The sequence below is a fragment of the Rana temporaria genome, chromosome 4 (genome assembly GCF_905171775.1).
Source record: "Rana temporaria chromosome 4, aRanTem1.1, whole genome shotgun sequence".
NCBI classification, from domain to species: Eukaryota; Metazoa; Chordata; class Amphibia; order Anura; family Ranidae; genus Rana; species Rana temporaria.
The window spans coordinates 397,467,530-397,485,648 of NC_053492.1; the positions used below are offsets into that span (position 1 = coordinate 397,467,530).

An 18,119-nucleotide genomic window follows, 5' to 3' on the forward strand; every position below is an offset into this window, starting at 1 on the left:
AGAATCCCTATCTCCAAATGATGAAGAGGCAAGGAGTTATTGTAACAAATGTCAATATAAGATGTGTCTGTCCAGGAGTGCCAAAATGTATTCACCAGGTGGGGCCAAATACCCAACAGCCAATGGATACACGTTGCCACTCCTGGATAGACACATCTCATATTTACATTTGTTACAATGACTCCTTGACTCTTCATCATTTGGAGATAGGGATTATCTTTTTGTACAGTAAACAAATTATGTGGATATAGCAATAGAAAGAGGGGCACCGGAGGATAGTATGGTCGCTGCTGCTAGTACCACAGACCAAAATTAAACTATCACCCAGAAAAGGATTTTGTATATATGGACTTTCTCTGTACTGATGACACAAGTAGATACAGTAAAAATGTATTTATTGTACATAAAAAACTATACATTTAAAAACAGAACTTATGACAATCAACCTCACACTAGTTACAGAAGTGGAGTATAAACGGAAATCTGTATGGTATCTAATGTTGTGAGGTGGCGTCAAAAGGAGACCTCTACCAGTTTTGCAGGAGACCGCTTCTTCAGGAACTTTTTACGCAGTGACACTTCGGGCCAAAGGTCTTGCTACGTTGTGATTGATATTAGATGCCAGTCCTCACTCCTCTCTTCACCATCTGAGGTTTGCCATGCGTCCCGACTGCGATGTCCTTTTAAGGGGTGTGCTGAGCCGTTGAAACGTCTTGGGTGGTATGATGTTTTCTTATCTGTACCAGTTAAATATTCATATATTTTTCCTTTGTATGTTATTATTTTCAACACATTGCCATTTATTTGTTTTCTAGAAAAGTTGTTTGTTACACTTTCTGACTCCACACATACTTCGGTCCCTGAAGAAGGAAACCCGAAACGCGTTGGGCCCAGTATTTATATTGTGGACTCTTCACTCTTTTCCAACTACACCCCAATAATGTGTTGTTTTTAAACCTTTGTATTATACATGTTTACCATATATTGTTTGATACCGTTTGTTACTATTAAACTATTACATATTTTTGTATCTACTATGACTACTTGTACTACTGTTGCCTAAAAAGCCCCACCCTGGGGGATCCTCCATTTTTTTCGCTTCTTCAGGAGGTAATCTGTACAACAAATAACATCATACATGACTGGCAAGAAACATAATGAATAACAAAATGACATAAGTAAACTGTGAGAGGTCAAGTATGCAATATGACATAGATCTGGTTACCACTATATTTTTTTATGTACAATAAATGAATTTTTACTGTATCTACTTGTGTCATCAGTACCGAGAAAGTCCACATATACAAAATCCTTTTCTGGGTGATAGTTTCATTTTGGTCTGCGGTACTAGCAGCCATGACCATTCTATCCTCTGGTGCCCCTCTTTCTATTAAACCCTGGATGATGGTACGTTATATGATTATTTAAACAATCTGATCTGAGGCTATACTCAAACAATTGTGGATATAGCAATGTTTTGTGACATCGTTTTGATTTATTTCTGTTTATTTTCCAGTAGTATCACTTGAAGATGCCTGAATAGGCGAAACATGTTGAATAACATGCATGATGAATGACATTATATGACTGTACAGTTTGCTTTTATTAAAAAAAAATTGTAATTAAATAAAATGTTTTTTGCTAAGGGAACTACCTCTACTCCTTTAGTAAATCAACTCAAATAAATCTATAGCAAAAAGTTGTACAAGTCAGGAGTTACTGACACTGCTCTAAGCCTGGAAACTTAAGATAATTATTCAAGATGGCCTTTCTCTTAAGTGCCTACGCTGTAACATTAATATGGTCATGGCCAGACCCAAACAAATCATATTACCTTAAACCTGAAAGAGTACCATACTTGCTGTCTTACACAATGACAAAGCAAAATGCCATGTGATAAATCAGGTGTTCATGTCTTCCTCCATTTATTTAAGATATTTAAGTTTATAAAAATATAAAATAAATTGTCGTTATTTATTACATTTACAATCTATGATATACAATACACTCGCAAAGGCTTTATTATTTTACATCATACAATGTCCAACCATTTGGAAAAAGTTTGAAAAGTTTGGAAAAAGTTTGAAATATCCCCCACAGTAAGAATTAAATTAGTGTCTAAACCAGTCAAAAATGATCCTCTTGTTAATGCAAATTGTAAACTGTAATTGTGAGGATAAGGTGATAACAAGATGGGAATACAATAAAAATGCAGAGGAAGGGAATAAACTACAGTAAATAACTGGTAAAGAGGGAAGAAGACCTTTCAGCATTGGCCTCATTTCTCCAAAGTAAACATCTCATCCAACGTTCAGATCGTTCTTCACCTTTTGTTAGTCCTCTGTGATGAAGCCTATGCCTGTGACTGTGTAGACTTGTCCCACATTCAACCTTTTTGCCACCGCAGGAAACAAATTTAGCTTGAAAGTGTAGGAATGAATCCGTTTTTCTGTGTCCATGAAAATATTAACAATGTTTCCAATTACTTGTCAACAGTTTGTTAAGATGATGAAGCAGGAATGGTAAGTCAATGTACACTGCTCAAGGCATCCTGATGTTTAATGATAGGACTAGTTTGTTTTCGGTTTACCACTGCAATGAAATACAAAATTATTAAGCAATTGAATAACACTTGTGGTTAGTAACTAAAAAATGGCATGTATAAATGCTAACATGTCTTTTGGTATAATTTGTTAAAAGTGCAGATAACGTTTATAATACACATACTGGTATGACATGTAATGTGATGGTGGCATTTTAGAGCTCTTGTAATTCAATAGCAGGTAAATATATGTTAATTGTTTAAACATATACATTTTAAGTCAAGTTATATAAGTTTACAGGTATAAATATTAAAACATTTTTTTTAATAAAACAGGTATAGGATTTATTATTCAGAACGACTGGGATCTGGGTTTTGCAAAGATGCCTATAGTCTATTACCATATCAGTGTATGTGTGTGTATGCATGTGTGCATGTATATATGGGAAAGGGAGTAAATTCAGACTCTTCATTGTCCAATAAAGTTTATATTCAGTATGCAGAGTGTATGTTTACTGAGCTTAGTGATTATAGCTAAAGTGATATTAAACCCTCAGATCTTTAGCAGCTGATTTAATTATTTACTGAATATACAGGAGCTTTACCTCTTATTCCTTGCCTATGTTCCTTTTTAAGCTGGTGCCATGATTATTGCACCAGGTTTCCTGTTTCAGGGTGGCTCCTTTCTCTTGCAGCATACTATGAAGCCATCCTTGCATGCAGGGACTAGAACTGTCCATTCATAAATAGAAACATAAAGCCCCATAACCTAGGATGACAAAGCATACCCCTACTCCTTTATCCAGAAGTGGGGACCTGTCAAAAACAGGTCCCGTTCCCCCCTCCACCCTGAAAGGTGTAAAATGTGTCACTGAAGGGGAGGGGGGAGCAAATAAGCGGAGGTTCCACTTTTGGGTGGAAATCTGCTTTAAGATGTGTTTTTTTTTCAATATTCTTTACTTTTGAATATACCCTTTATACTTGAGTATAAGACAAGTTTTTCAGCACTTTTTTTGTGCTGAAAATGCCCCCCGGCGTAAGCGCGCGCAATTTAAATGATCCCGCAGGGGGCGGGAATCATTTAAATTAGGTGCGTTCCCGCGCCGATCGTAAAGCGCATGCGCCGTCGGGAAACTTTCCCGACGTGCATTGCGGCAAATGACGTCGCAAGGACGTCATTTGCTTCAAAGTGAACGTGAATGGCGTCCAGCGCCATTCACGAATCACTTACGCAAACGACGTGAAATTCAAATTTCGCGACGCGTTAACGGCGGGTATACTTTAGCATTGGCTGCCCCTACTATTAGAAGGGGCAGCTTTACGCTAAACACGCCGTACGGAAACAACGTAACTTGCGTACGCAGGGCTCGCGCAACATTGTGAATCGGTGTTAGTATGCAATTTGCATACTATACACTGAGCACAATGGGAGCGCCCCCTAGCGGTGATCGCAAGAATGCAGCCTAAAATCTGCGTGGCATAAGAGCCCTATGCCACGCAGATTTTAGGCTGCAGTCGGCGTTGCGATGTTCCTGAATCAGGAGCATTCGTAACGCCGGCGCAAGCAAGCAATTGCGCTGCGTAACTATGGTTACGCAGGCACAATTGCTCTCTGAATCCGGGCCCCAGACTTTGGGGACCCAGTAACGGCCGGCTGTCAAACTTGGCACACATGTAGCCCCACTCTTCCTCTACAAGTGTGCAAGGGGACCTACAGCCTGGGAGCACCGATTTTTCAAAGCCAGGTACCCCTCCATAGTCTCCCATGTTAAACGTCAGTCTAGTCATGGGCACAGTGAGGCATTGGCACAGTGAGGCATGGACACAGTGAGTCAAAGTGAGACAAAGTAAAGGCATGCAGATGAACACCCTAGGCTTATACTCAAGTCAATACGTTTTCTCATTTTCTTGTGGTAAAATTAGGTGACTCGGCTTATATTCAGGTTGGCTTATACTCAAGTATATACGGGTATATGTATATATATATATATATATATATATATATATATATATATATATATATATATAATATATGCAGACTTAATATATTATTGTCCTTCATTGGTAATAAAGAAATGTATACATTTCTACTTATTAAACAAAAACACAATGTGGTTGATTTACTAAAACTGGAGAGTGCAGCTGTGAATGGTAGCCAATCAGCTTCTAACGTCAGCTTGTTCAATTAAGCTTAGACAAAAAAAACTGAAAGCTGATTGGTTCCTATGGAGAGATTTTGCACTCTCCAGATTTAGTAAATCAACTCCTTTGTGGCACTTCATATTCACACAGTCAGTTCTTTACTATCCTGGCCAAGCCTGTACATTACAGCCCCATGGACTATGGGACAGTTTTCGATCATCTCTGGCCTTGGGACACAGCCTTATAAAAGTCTGTGGTGCTGTAATGCATAAACATGGCCTGGACATTGGAGACTTGTAGTGCTGTATGTAAATAAACAGTGGAACTGTGGCCTTCTAATCAAGGTAAGTATGCATCAGTGAAGGGGGAGGATGCGTTATGTGAGGACAGGAGAGGGGGCCAAAAAATAAATGCACTTTGTAGTGATTGTAAAGTCTTGTTTTTTTATAAAAATAACAAAAATGTTTTACTTACCTGCTCTGTTGCAGTGGATTTGCACAGAGCAGCCCCAATCATCCTCTTCTTGGATCCCTATTCGCTGCTCAAGGCCCCTCCCTCCTGTTGAGTGCCCCCACAGCAAGCAGCTTTCTGTGGCGTACCCGAGCCAAGTCACAGCTCCCTGTGTCCATTCAGACACTGAGCTGTGGCTCGTCCCCGTTCCCTCTCTCTCTCATGATTGGCTGACTGCCTTTGATTGACAGCAGCAGGTGCCAATCAGGAGGAAGAGTTTTGGATGGCTGAGACACTCGTGGACATCGCTGGAAAGAGATGGGGCTCAGGTAATTATTAGGGGGTGCTGGGGCGGCTGCTGCACACAGAAGGCTTTTTATCTTAATGTATAGATCTCTATAAAAAAAATATACAATTTACCTACTAAAGTAGTGGTCAAAAACGCACTTGTGGGTTCAACCAATCTTTTTTGCTCATTAATCTTCGTAGTCTGTGTAACTGAGCGCAAGGCAAGGGTTTGTCATCTGCCTGTGTATCTTGTGCTAAGAAGTGTCCATCTATTACATCTAAGAAAATTGAGAGATACGCAACAATGGGGCAATAAATTTTAAGTGAAATTCTCTCAAGGGAAAAAAAGCATGTTTAGGCATTTTATAATTTTTTATCTAAAGTGATGACAATCAAAAATAATTTTCCCTAATCAATTTCTAATTATTTTCACGTAAAAATCTGCATAGCTATGAAAAACTGTTGGTGAACAGCAAAAGCAATGTTCATGCTTAATAGGTAAGCAGCACATTGCTCCAGCTTTAACAAGACAGAAAGAATGTTTCCAACTCTTGGATTAATAAGAAACAGTGGGGGGGGGGGGGATTTATTAAAACAGGAACACTGAGAATCTGATAGAGACTTTGCATGGTAGCCAATCAGCTTCTAACTTCAGCTGGTTGAATGAAGCTTTGACAATTAAACCTAGAAGTTGATTGGTTTCTTTACAGAGCTGCACCAGATTTGGCACTTTCCAATTTTAGTAAATTCCCCTTAATGTATAATAGATAGTCTGCCTTGTTTTTTTAGCATAATATCTGCAATCATTAATGACCACCCCTTGTGTAGAAATGTATTTGCAAAGCAGGAGAGGAGATGAGGAAACTAAAGTGAAATAAAGTCAAATTTTCTGATTCCTATTCTGAGAAATATCTACCTTTGTCATTATTATGGGAAGTTTGCTACACTATGCATTTGTGTGTTGAGTGTAACTAAAGACCTTAAAACTGCCCTTTTCTTAAAGCTGATTTTTTTTTTTACATTAAAATAACATTATTCCAGCTTGGTTAGGTCTAATTTTTCATAGCTCACAATTGGAGGGGGGTCCCTGGGGATTCAGAAATTTTGGGCGCAAGTTCTGTATTCAGAAAGAACTTGCGCCCTTATTTACAGCAGCGTAACGTGGGTGTTGCGGTGTAAGGCCGCGTAATTCAAATGGGGATGTTGGGGGCGTGTTTTACCTAAATGTGATTTGACCCCGCGTTTTTTACGTTTTTTTTGAACAGCGCATTCGTCGTCTGTAAAATATCCCAGTGTGCATTGCTCCAAATTACTTCGCCAGGAATTATTGGATTTGACGTGAACGTAAATGACGTACAGCAGTATTCGCAAACGACTTACGCAAACGACGTAAAATTTTTAAAATTCAACACCATACTTAACATAGGATACGCCGCACATACCCCTCATATAGCAGGGGTAACTTTACGCCAGAAAAAGCCGAACGCAAACAACGTAAAAAAAAAAAAAGCGGTCGTTCGTTTCTGAATCGGCGTAAATACTAATTTGCATATTCCTTGCGTAAACATACGGAATCGCCACCTAGCGGCCAGCCAGAAAATGCAGCCTAAGATACGACGGTGTAAGACACTTACACCTGTCGGATCTTAGGGATATCTATGCGTAACTGATTCTCTGAATCAGGTGCATAGATACGACCTTCCGCACTCGACGGCGTATCAGGATATCTTTTTTCTGAATCCGGCCCTCAGTGTAGTAGTAGTCTATGCTACATTCTTTCAGTGCTGGTCTTCCTCAGGTGCTGCTTGAGTGGCTAGCTATCTGTATGCCGAACACATGGGGTAGTTGGCTTGACGTCTCTGCCATTCAGAGAGCCTCTTGTTTTTTTTTTTTTTATAAATACAGTGGGGGAGATTTTCTAAGACTGGTGCACTCGGAATCTGGTGTAGCTGTGCACCGTAGCCAATCAGCTTCTAAATTCAGCATGTTGATTTACTAAAACTGGAGAGTGCAGCTGTGAATGGTAGCCAATCAGCTTCTAACATCAGCTTCAATTAAACTTTGACAATAAAACCTGGAAGCTGATTGGTTACTATGCAGAGCTGCACCAGATTTTGCATCATGCAGTTTTAGTAAACAACCCCCAATGTGTTCGCTGATTGGATGAGATGGAGAGGAGGGGCAGACAATGTCATGAACTCCACTCAATCCAGTCAGAAAAAATCTTGTTCTCATTGAAAAAAAATACATTTTCTGAACAGTGGCGGTGCCAAGCCAATGAGCCCCAAGCCAATACAGATGGTAAGTCACTTGAGCAGCACCTGGAAAAGACCAGCACTGACTGTATGTACTACCGACTACTACACTGAATTTCTGCAATCCCATATGTGAGATATGAAGAATTAGATGTAACCAAGCTGAACCAATGTAAGATAAACAAAAAAAATGACAATTACTGTACTGGAATTCAGCTTTAACCACCTTAGAAAAAATCCTCCACCTTAAAATATCAATACAGAAGCTCCTTACATCTGCAGGGCCATTTGAAGGTCTAGTTTCAGATGCAACTTAAAGCGGAGGTTCATCCTAAAAAACAAGTTTCTACCATGCCATCCAGCATACTAGCGTGAGCTACAGTATGCCTGTATTTTTTTTTGCGCCATACTCACAGTTTAATCCCTTAGTTAAGTTTCAGACTCCCCGCGGGGAGTAGGCGTTCCTATGCAGAGGGGAACATGATTGACGGCCGGCTATGGCGCGTCACGCTTCCCGAAAATAGCCGGAGTAGGACTCGGCTCTTCACGGCGCTATATGGCGCCTGCGCACAGACTAGGAGCTGACTGCGCAGGCACCGTGAAGAGCCAAGTCCTATTTTGGCTATTTTCGGGAAGCGTGACGCACCATAGCCGGCCGTCAATCATGTTCCCCTCTGCATAGGAACGCCTACTCTGAAAACCGAACTAAGGGATTAAACAGTGAGTACGGCGCAAAAAAATAAAATAAAGGCATACTGTAGCTCGCGCTAGTATGCTGGATGGCATGGTAGAAACATTTTTTTTTTTTAGGACGAACCCCCGCTTTAAGTATTCACCCAGAATCGCATGACAATGGAAATTCCATTGTTTTCAATGGTGCCCATTCACATCAATGCAGCACAGCATGGCGTGATTTTGAAAAATGGTACCACTTTGGTGTAATTCCAGCGTGATTTTGACCCCAACAGACTTCAATGGAAACACACTTAACTCTACATGTCATTTAATCAATTTTGATGTGATTTCGGTGCTTTTTTTCAGCTGATCTGCTTATCATTGACCAAAACTAAATACACATGTAATATGCATGTAATATCACATAAAAAAACACGCCAAAAACACAACTAAGTCACACTACATAATTGCAATGAAAATTAGATCAAATAGTGGGAACCTAGCCTTAGATAGTACTAAAAGCTAAAATATGTATGTGTTGTGCTTAAGGTTGGAGTAAACTCCCATGTATGACTTTTACCTATAGGTAAGCCTACAATAAGGCTTATATTATAGGTACAGTAAATATCTTCTAAACGTGCACCGTTCAGGAGATTGTGACTTTACATGCAGCTGGTGACATAACATTTCCTATAGAGAGGTAGAGCTTGCAATGCTTTCCTTACAGTTTCATTACTTAAATAATGATCTTTCTACAAATAAACAATTTGTTACTGCATAGTCAAATAGAGGGACTATTTAAGTGCCTACAACCACAAAAAAAAAAAAAAAAAAGTTCACCGTTAAAAAATACAACACTACAATAAAAATGTAAAGAGAGATTAAAAAAAAATGCATACACAATAACCTCTCCATCCACATCCCCATGAAATGTTTTGACAAATAGGTCACTTTGAATTTCTTTTGCAGTTATCTTATGAACATTAAATGCTCATGCCAAAATATGCAAATATATATTTTTTTTGTTTTTTCTTACTAGTTTATGAAAACTCCAGTACTGCCATAAATTCGATCTTCATAAACCTTTATCTAAATACCATTTGGTGTTGTTTGGCTCAGACGGACTCCTTACATCATGATCCCTCCTGTTGAGGGATTGTATCGTAACTGAACTGTCTGCTCTAACATTGTAAAGCATTGCGTAACCTGATGGCGCTATATATATCTTGTATAATAATAATAATAATAATAATAATAATAATAATAATAATAATAATAACACAGAGGCCATTCACGTGATTGATTACAGAGTTTGGTGTTCATTTATTATATTACCAAACATGCCATAAATACAGTTGTCGTCACCCAATCCTTCTAATTTTGGCTATATGTGATGTCAAACTTCTACAGATTTTCCTTTGCAGACAAAACCAATAGGACAAACTTAGCCAATCTATATTGAGCATAGGACACATGACCAGAAACTGTACACTAACCACTCCATCAGATTCAAAGGGAATTTTTGTTCTACCTAAATAAATGTCTGAAACATTCAGAGGCAGACATAGCAAACTACCCACAATGCTGAACATGCTCAGAAATAGAATAACCATCACCCCAGTTGTGGCTATTGATGACATCAACATATATCCTTTGCAGACAGTTCGCAAAGGAAAAAGTCTACAGGCATATCCCACTTTTAAGTACACAATGGGGTTTAATTACTAAAGCTGGAAAGCGCAAAATCAGGCTCACTTCTGCATAAAAAACAATGAGCTTCCAGGCTTTATTACCAAAGCTTAATTAAACAAGCTGTACTTAGAAGCTCATTGGGTTCTATGCAGAAGTGAGCCTGATTTTGAGCTTTCCATCTTTAGTAAATAAACCCCATTGTGTACCTAACCTTCTTAGCAGTATTCCCGAGTCTGGCTCGGGGTGAATTTTTCATATCAAAAGCGGTATCCCCGAGGCAGACTCAGGATTGCATTGCAGGATACAGGGGGAAGTTTCTTACCTTATCCCTGGATCCTGCGATGTGTCCCTGCTGTGTGTGCAGGCTCCTCTGCTGTGTCTCCTCGCTCAATTCACAGTGCCGAGTGCCGAGCTCCGTTGCCTGCGACGTTACGACGCATGGGGACAGAGTTCGGCGCCAAATTCAAAAAGTGAAACACACAATACACATACAGTATAATGTAATCTTACAGATTACAGTACTGTATGAAATAAATACACACCCCCTTTGTCCCTAGTGGTCTGCCCAGTGTCCTGCATGTAGTTTTATATAATAAAAACTGTTCTTTCTGCCTGGAAACTGGAGATTGTCCATAGCAACCAAAAAGTGTCCCTTTACATCAAAAATGCCAGCTAGAAAACAGCGATAATAAATTAGAATCACTTGCAGAATTGAGTGATAGTGATTTGTGGGGAAATTCGTCAATAGACACTGAAAGTAATGACAGTGACAATTCTGCAACTGAGCAAATTTCAGTGTTTTTGATTTGATTACATTATTGAATCCTTTTTACTATTATTACAATATTATTTGATATAATTATTTATAGTTATTTATTATATTATAATTTATGATTTTGTGTTTCAAACTTTATCATACCCAGGATGTCTACTAGACTTTTGTTTGGACAGATTTAAGTGAGTTATTCCTTAGAATTGCAGGCCTACAATACATATCACCAAATTTCCATGCAAAAAATTGTACCGCTTTTGGTACAAAATTCCAGACATAATCATACCGCCAGGGAGGTTAAAAGTGGGGTATGCCTGTATTGGCTTGATTTGAATATTTTAGACAACACACTGTTAATTCACAGGTAGATATTTAAGAGAGTGAAAAGGTAATATGTCTTTGATTTTTCCTGATTTAATCAACCCTATTTATCAGCAACAATGCTAAAGACAGATTGTTTAGACAAATCCAACCACTATATTGAATATACTGCCTATATAAGAAAGTAGAGAAATAGACTTTTGCTTTCTTTATTTTGATCAGCCGTAAGAAAAAAATTTCACTGAGCTGATACCAAATATTTTGTAAGTCATAAAGGGCAACACCAAGAAAAAAAGCACTTGGATGTGCAGCAGTGTACAAAGCAAGGATGAAAGTTTCCAATGTTTCCATTAAACTTTTTAAGATTTATAAAAGAAAGTACCGTACTGTTTCCACTGCTAATTATTTTAACATTAAAAATAATTTCTACAGTGTTTCATTCAGCTCTAAGTCAATGTGCTCATGCAATATACAGTACGGGACATTTTTACTTTAAATAACCATTTTGTAGAGTGAAACAACACACAAAACACAATTCACAATGTTTGCTGGAGAGCCACAAACTGTATGGCCTCGTACACACGACCGAGTAACTCGTCGGGCGAGACACATCGTTTTCCTCGACGAGTTCCTTGTTAGGCTTGTCGAGGAACTCGACAAGCTTGCTTTGCGTACACATGTTCAAGACAAAATCTCCTTGTTCTCAAACACGGTGACGTACAACACATACAATGGCAGGGGAAGTTCGATTACACTTGCACAACTCTTGGAGCTGCTTTTGCTAATCTCATGTGTTTGCGTGTTAAGTAAAAGGTTGGTAAGAGATGATTTGCACTTTACAGTCTGTTACAGCTTGAAAAATGTGTTATCTCCATTACAAATGCTACTTTTACTCCCGTCTCATACTTTATTCTGAGCAAGCGCGGGTTTCTTAGCATACAGACGCTCGAGTTTCTCGTCGAAAACCAGCCCGACGAGGAACACGACGAGGAAATTGAGACTCCCGTCGAGGAAAAAGAGAACTTGTTCTCTTTTTCTCATCGAGTTCCTCGACAGTTTCCTCGATGAAAAACGTACACACGACCGGTTTCCTCTGCAAAAAAGCTCTCCCACCAAGTTTCTTGATGGATTCTGTCGAGGAAACCGGTCGTGTGTACGAGGCCTATGAGTCTCTTCTTAAAGGCTAAGTTTACCTCTTCCAGAAAATAACCTATGCAATCAAATGGCCCTAATAGGTATCAAAAAACTGTACAGCTTTGTAAAAAGTTCATTCATTTTATTGTCTTATCTGTAGGCCATTGGCCCCCCTAAACACACACAGAAGCCAGTCCAAAGTAGCAACCCTACATCCTGCCTTGTTTTTGAGGCTGCAAAACCCATTGGTTTTCACTCCTAAGGCACACTGGCTTAAAAAACGTTGCTTCTACAGGAGTTTTGGGTTTTGCCCGTAGAAGCAGCTCAATGTTATCCTATGTGTTCATGTACATTAGGACGTTAAGAGGCATATTTTGAGTTTAACGTTTAGAGGCAGAAAAAAAAACTTCCGGTTCGCATTTCTTATTGGAGTTTGGAGGCAGAAAAAAATGTAAATCTCTCCTAAACTCGTCTAAACTGTACCAAAAATGCTCTATATAAAGTTTTTTACTCCCGAGAGAACAGACGTTTTTTAAGCCCAGTGTACATGGAGCCTGATGCTAGGAGTGAGCATCCCATGAATTTAAAGCGGAGGTTCACCCAAATAACATCTATATAAGACCAAATTCTTTATACTTCTAACATGTACAGTAGGCACTTTTTTTTTTTAGGCTGTGCATACCTTATTATCGCTATTTTCAATCCGGCTTCCGGGTACTCACTCCCACGGGAGTAGGCGTTTCTATCCTGAGGCGCAATGTAATCTGGGAGTTCGCCCAGATGAGTGATGTCCTTCAGAAAAAGTTTCCCCCGGCGGATAAGGCCCCCCCCCCCGTATTGCGTAGGCGCGTCACGAGAGTCACGGAGATTCCGAAAGTAGCCAACCATGTAGAGCTGTGAGTCAGCTCTATATGGAGCCTGCGCAGTCATCTCACACGGCTCGGTGCGCAGGCGCCGTGTAGAGCTAACTTGCGGCTCTACATGTTTGGCTACTTTCAGAAACTTTGTGACTCTCGTGACGCGCCTACGCAATACGGGGGGGGCCTTATCCGCCAGGGGGAACTTTTTCTGAAGGACATCACTCATCTGGGCGAACTCCCAGATTACATTGCGCCTCAGGATAGAAATGCCTACTCCCGCGGAAGTGAGTACCCGGAAGCCGGATTGAAAATAGCGATAATAAGGTATGTACAGCCTGAAAAAAAAAGTACCTACTGTACATGTTAGAAGTATAAAGAATTTGGACTTATATTTTGTTATTTGGGTGAACCTCCGCTTTAATGTCCTAGCAACAAGGCAGGGTATGGGGGTTGCTAATTGGAAGTTTGTTTGGACAGGCTTTTGCGGGGGACCTAAATTGCCTACAGGTATACAGATATTTCCTAAAAAGGGGACCCAAATGGCCTACAGGTAGGGCAGCACAAGTAATGGATACTTTCCAAAGCTGCACAGCTTTTTTATAATATTTACTGAGGCATCTTGGCTGCATAGGATATTTCCTAAAAAGGTGAACACTGCCTTTAAGTTGATATAAACAGGCCCACACATTTTTATGTGTTAAATAATACAATATCTGCTTGTCCAGAAATACAGGCAAGCATAGGCATGCGCACAGGGTGTGCTGAGTGTGCCTAGGCACACCCTTATCACTCCATGCTCATTAGCATTATCACTCTATGTGCCGACAGGAAGATGGGGAAGATCTCCCTCTTACCGGCTCTGCCAATAGAGAAGTGCTTACGCACTTCTTTCACTGTGTCGGCAGGGAGATCAATGTGCCAGCCGGGGTCAAATATATTTATACAATGTTTAATTATATACAACAATTTAGGGATAAGAAGAGGAAACATATCACCACTGGCAACCACAACAAACATAAAAAAACGTGGGTATAGACTGTTCACTAGTGTAGGGACTGTCCATTTACCAAAATCAATGTTCACAGAGCTTAGTAAATTAGGTAAAGCTGTGTTCACAACAACACTTCAATCATGTAGAAGAAAAAAATATTCACTTCCCTTGCACATGAATAGATATGGGGGAACACAGATTGACCGTCTTTATTAAAGCGGAGTTCCACCCAAAAATTGAACTTCTGCTTTTCGGTACCCCCCCCCTCCGGTGTCACATTTGGCACCTTTCAGGGGGGAGGGGGGTGTAGATACCTGTCTAAGACAGGTATTTGCACCCAGTTTTGGGAATACTAATAGCAGGGGCAGCCTTACGCGAAAAACGCTGTACGGAAACTACGTGAACTGCGTACGCAGGGCTTGCGTAACGTTGTGAATCGGCGTTAGTATGCAATTTGCATACTATACGCTGAGCACAACGGGAACGCCACCTAGCGGCCATTGCAAGAATGCAGCCTAAGATATGCGGGCATAAGAACCTTATGCCGTGCATATCTTAGGCTGCAGTTGGCGTAACGAGGTTCCTGAATCAGGAGCATTCGTTACGCCGGGCCAGTGTTCCCAGGAGAGAGCGGGGTCAAATGAGGGCGCGCCGCGCTACTTGCACATGCGCAGTAGGGAACCAGGCAGTGAAGCCGCAACGCTTCACTTCCCCATTACCCCACCGAGGATGGCGGTGGGTGTAGACGAGGGACGAGAGATTGCTCGGCCTTCGGCTGCCGACATCGCGGGCGCGCTGGACAGGTAAGTGTACATATTTTAAAAGTCAGCAGCTGCAGTATTTGAAGCTGCTGGCTTTTAAAAAAAAAAACGTCAGAACCTCAGCATTAAGCTAAGTGAAATGTTTCTACTACTTTAATAAATCATCCATAATAACCCCTCCCCCATTACATATCAAGTGTAGATAGACTATAGCTCGCTGATCTTCCTCTTATCGCAGAAATTCTTTGAATAAATAGAAATGTACTTATAACCCTACATAGAAGTTTCAGACAGACCGCTTAACACTACTTTAATGGGGTTGATTTATTAGGCTGCATTCACACCTAATCGCAGCGTTTTGTCCCGCGAATTGCGGTGACAAATTGCGGCGTTTTGTACCGCGATTTGCGGTGACAAAACGCAGCGATTTTAACCCCCATTAACCCCCAGGTCCAAATCTCCTATGCCGAACGCCGAAGCCGCCTGAAAAAAAGGGTCCGTGACTTGTTTTGAGCTTCAGGCGTTTGGCGTTTCGGCGTTCGGCGTGGAGATGTGAACCATCTCCATAGAGGGCAATGGTATTTCTCCCCTCCAGCGTATCGAGCGTCAGGCGTCGGGCGTAAATACGTCTAGGTGTGAATGGAGCCTTAAAGGAGAAGAAGGAGCAGGATGGGTGTACTGAAGCCCATCCATCTATTGAATTCAGTACAACAAGCCTGTTGGATTTTTTTCATACGACCACTGCCGGCAGCTATAGCAGCTGGCAGCGATCATTGTATTCTGCCAGTGGGGAAAGCTCCCTGAGCTTCCTGCTGGCAGAACACAATACCAGTGCTGGAGAGATTCCCTGATCTTCGTGTTGATTGAGGAATCAAAAAAAATTATTTCCTTCAACTCGTGGTTGAGGGAAAGAAAATTACTTAAAGTGGAGTTCCGCCTGCAAAAAAAGCTTGAAAGTCAGCAGCTACAAATACTGCTGACTTTTGGGCGCCCGCGATGTCCTCACCTGAAGCTGACCCGTCCTTCGGGTCTGGGTGGAAGCGCCGGCATCTTAAGTAAGGGATTCAGAAAGTGAAGCATTGCGGCTTCACAGCCTGTTTACCTATGGCGAATGCGTGAGCTGCGCTGCACCTTCTGATTGGTCCCTGCTGTCTTCTGGGACATGTGTGTCTCCCAGAAGACAGCAGGGGGCACGGAGGAGGGGCTGGACTGTGGTGATCTTTCACTGGAAGTGGGAGCAAATACTTGTATTAGACAGGTATCTGCTCCCCCTGAAAGGTGCCAAATGTGACACCGGAGGGTGGGAGGAAGCGAATAAGCGGAAGTTCCATTTTTGGGTGGAACTTTGCTTTATCCTCCCTGGCGGTATGATTATGTCAGATTTTAGGTGCTGAAAGAGGTACAATTATTTTGCATGGAAATTTGGCGTTTTATATTGTAGGTCACCTACGGTGTTAAAGTGACACTAAAGCTTTGATTTTTTTTTAATAACAAACATGTCATACTTACCTCCACTCTGCAGTTCATTTTGCACAGAGTGGCCCCAATCGTCCTCTTCTGGGGTCCCACGGCAGCTCTCGCGGCTCCTCCTCGCAAGGGCTAACCCCCTCTGCGAAGCTCTCTCCCGAGAGTGTTACCTTGTGGGCACACTCCCGTGCCATACAATCAGCGTCCATAGCCGCCGATTGTATGACTCGGCCCCAGTGGCCGCGTCATTGGATTTGATTGGCGGGAGCCAATGGCTGCGCTGCTATTAATCTATCCAATAAAGAGCCGATTAGGCATGGGAGAACGACGCGGGATCGCGCCCTCTGAAATTCGGGGCTCAGGTAAGTAAAACGGGGGCTCGGGGGGGTGTTGACTGCAAGGTGGTGACTGCATAGGATGCATTAAGGTGAAAAGACACAAAGGTTTACAACCCCTTTTATTTTCTGCATTGTGTAAAAAAGGCTGTTTGTGTACTCTGATCCTCCCCTTCTTTTACTGTCCCCAAATTTTTGTTCTGATATTTACAGAGCTAGGGACAAGCTGCACATGCTCAGTTTGGCACATATTGCTAGAGATTTTTTTTTTCTTGGGAGGGTGCATGTGATCACCACACGGCCAATCAGTACTGCCCAGATAGAGGGTCAGGGGTCATCCTGATAGTAAAGTAAGTGCAGAATGAAAACTCCTCCTACAAGCTTTAACCAGACACCCATAGAAGTCCCAAGACTGCTGATGGGAAAAAAAGATATTTAGCGGTTTATATTTACTAAAATAATTGCATTTCCATGTTATGTGTACTGTGGGAGACCAGATATAGTGAATGCAGGGTCTTGGGTTTAGTACCACTTTAAGCTTTAACAATAAAACCTGGAAGCTGATTGGTTACTATACACAGCTGCACCAGAGTGCCAGTCTTACACTAGGGCACCTATTGGATCTTATAGCTTTATTCTGTGGGGAAATATTTAATGGCATCAAACCTATAGCCCATATATCTGCCATGACTAAAATTGCTTCATTTTATTCTACATAAAACAAAACAAATGTAAATAAAACCAACAAAAGTCCAATCTATCCAGGACATTTATTTCCAAGATTTGGAAGTAAGTACTGCTGCCAACCCCAGCCAACAGCATGCCCCTTCTCCACCTGTCATCTCAGCGCTGCTCCTACACACTGGGCATTTTCTGGGTGTAGTGACGCCCTGCCAGCGCGATCCCACCCGATATCTATTCTACAGCCGAGCAGTCTCCGTGCCCAGATTGTAGGCTCAGCTCGTGTAAACTGATAACACCGTCCAAACCAAAGACATTCTGGTTTGAATCAAAGCATCTGATTCTTATAAAATGTCTGAAAATCGTAAAAAAAGGGAGAAGACGTTTATTTTACGTATCTGGTACAATCGGGTCTTTCAGAACAGTTTTATAGACCAGATTGTTCACCGTCCCTATTGTATATTAGCATTGTCGTCCATAAAAATCCACTAATGAGCTCAATAAATCCTGCTTCCTGAGATGAGCAGTTTTCAATTAAAGGGACAATCCGCTATATACTCGTCTCTGTTCTGCCATCAGCGGAGGAACTACACATTCCAGCATGCCAAGCAATCACATATACTATACAGCATCCAATACACAGCACTGCGTGTGTATGTTCCGAGTTATTTATGTATTAGCCAGTCTGAGGTTTATTTCTAGATTTTACAGTTCTGTAACGCTTTTCTATTGACTTTGCATTTGTTTATTGGA

At 41.1% G+C, this 18,119-nt stretch overlaps 1 protein-coding gene across 4 annotated transcripts in view; it reads right to left on the bottom strand.

Annotated features, from left to right (window-relative positions):
- Positions 1 to 1,889: 1,889 nt before the first annotated feature.
- Positions 1,890 to 18,119, bottom strand: part of PAX1 (paired box 1) — a 30,182-nt gene continuing 13,952 nt past the window's right edge. For 2 of the 4 annotated variants that reach the window (XM_040351169.1, XM_040351167.1), the window contains exons 5-6: positions 5,555 to 5,700; positions 1,890 to 2,592 (exon numbers count right to left, since the gene is read on the bottom strand). In XM_040351169.1, the coding sequence (XP_040207103.1) occupies positions 5,570 to 5,700 (131 nt within the window). In that variant the 3' untranslated portion in view covers positions 1,890 to 2,592; positions 5,555 to 5,569. The remainder of the gene's footprint in view (positions 2,593 to 5,554; positions 5,701 to 18,119) is intronic. The other 2 variants (XM_040351168.1, XM_040351170.1) reach the window with 2 other exon arrangements.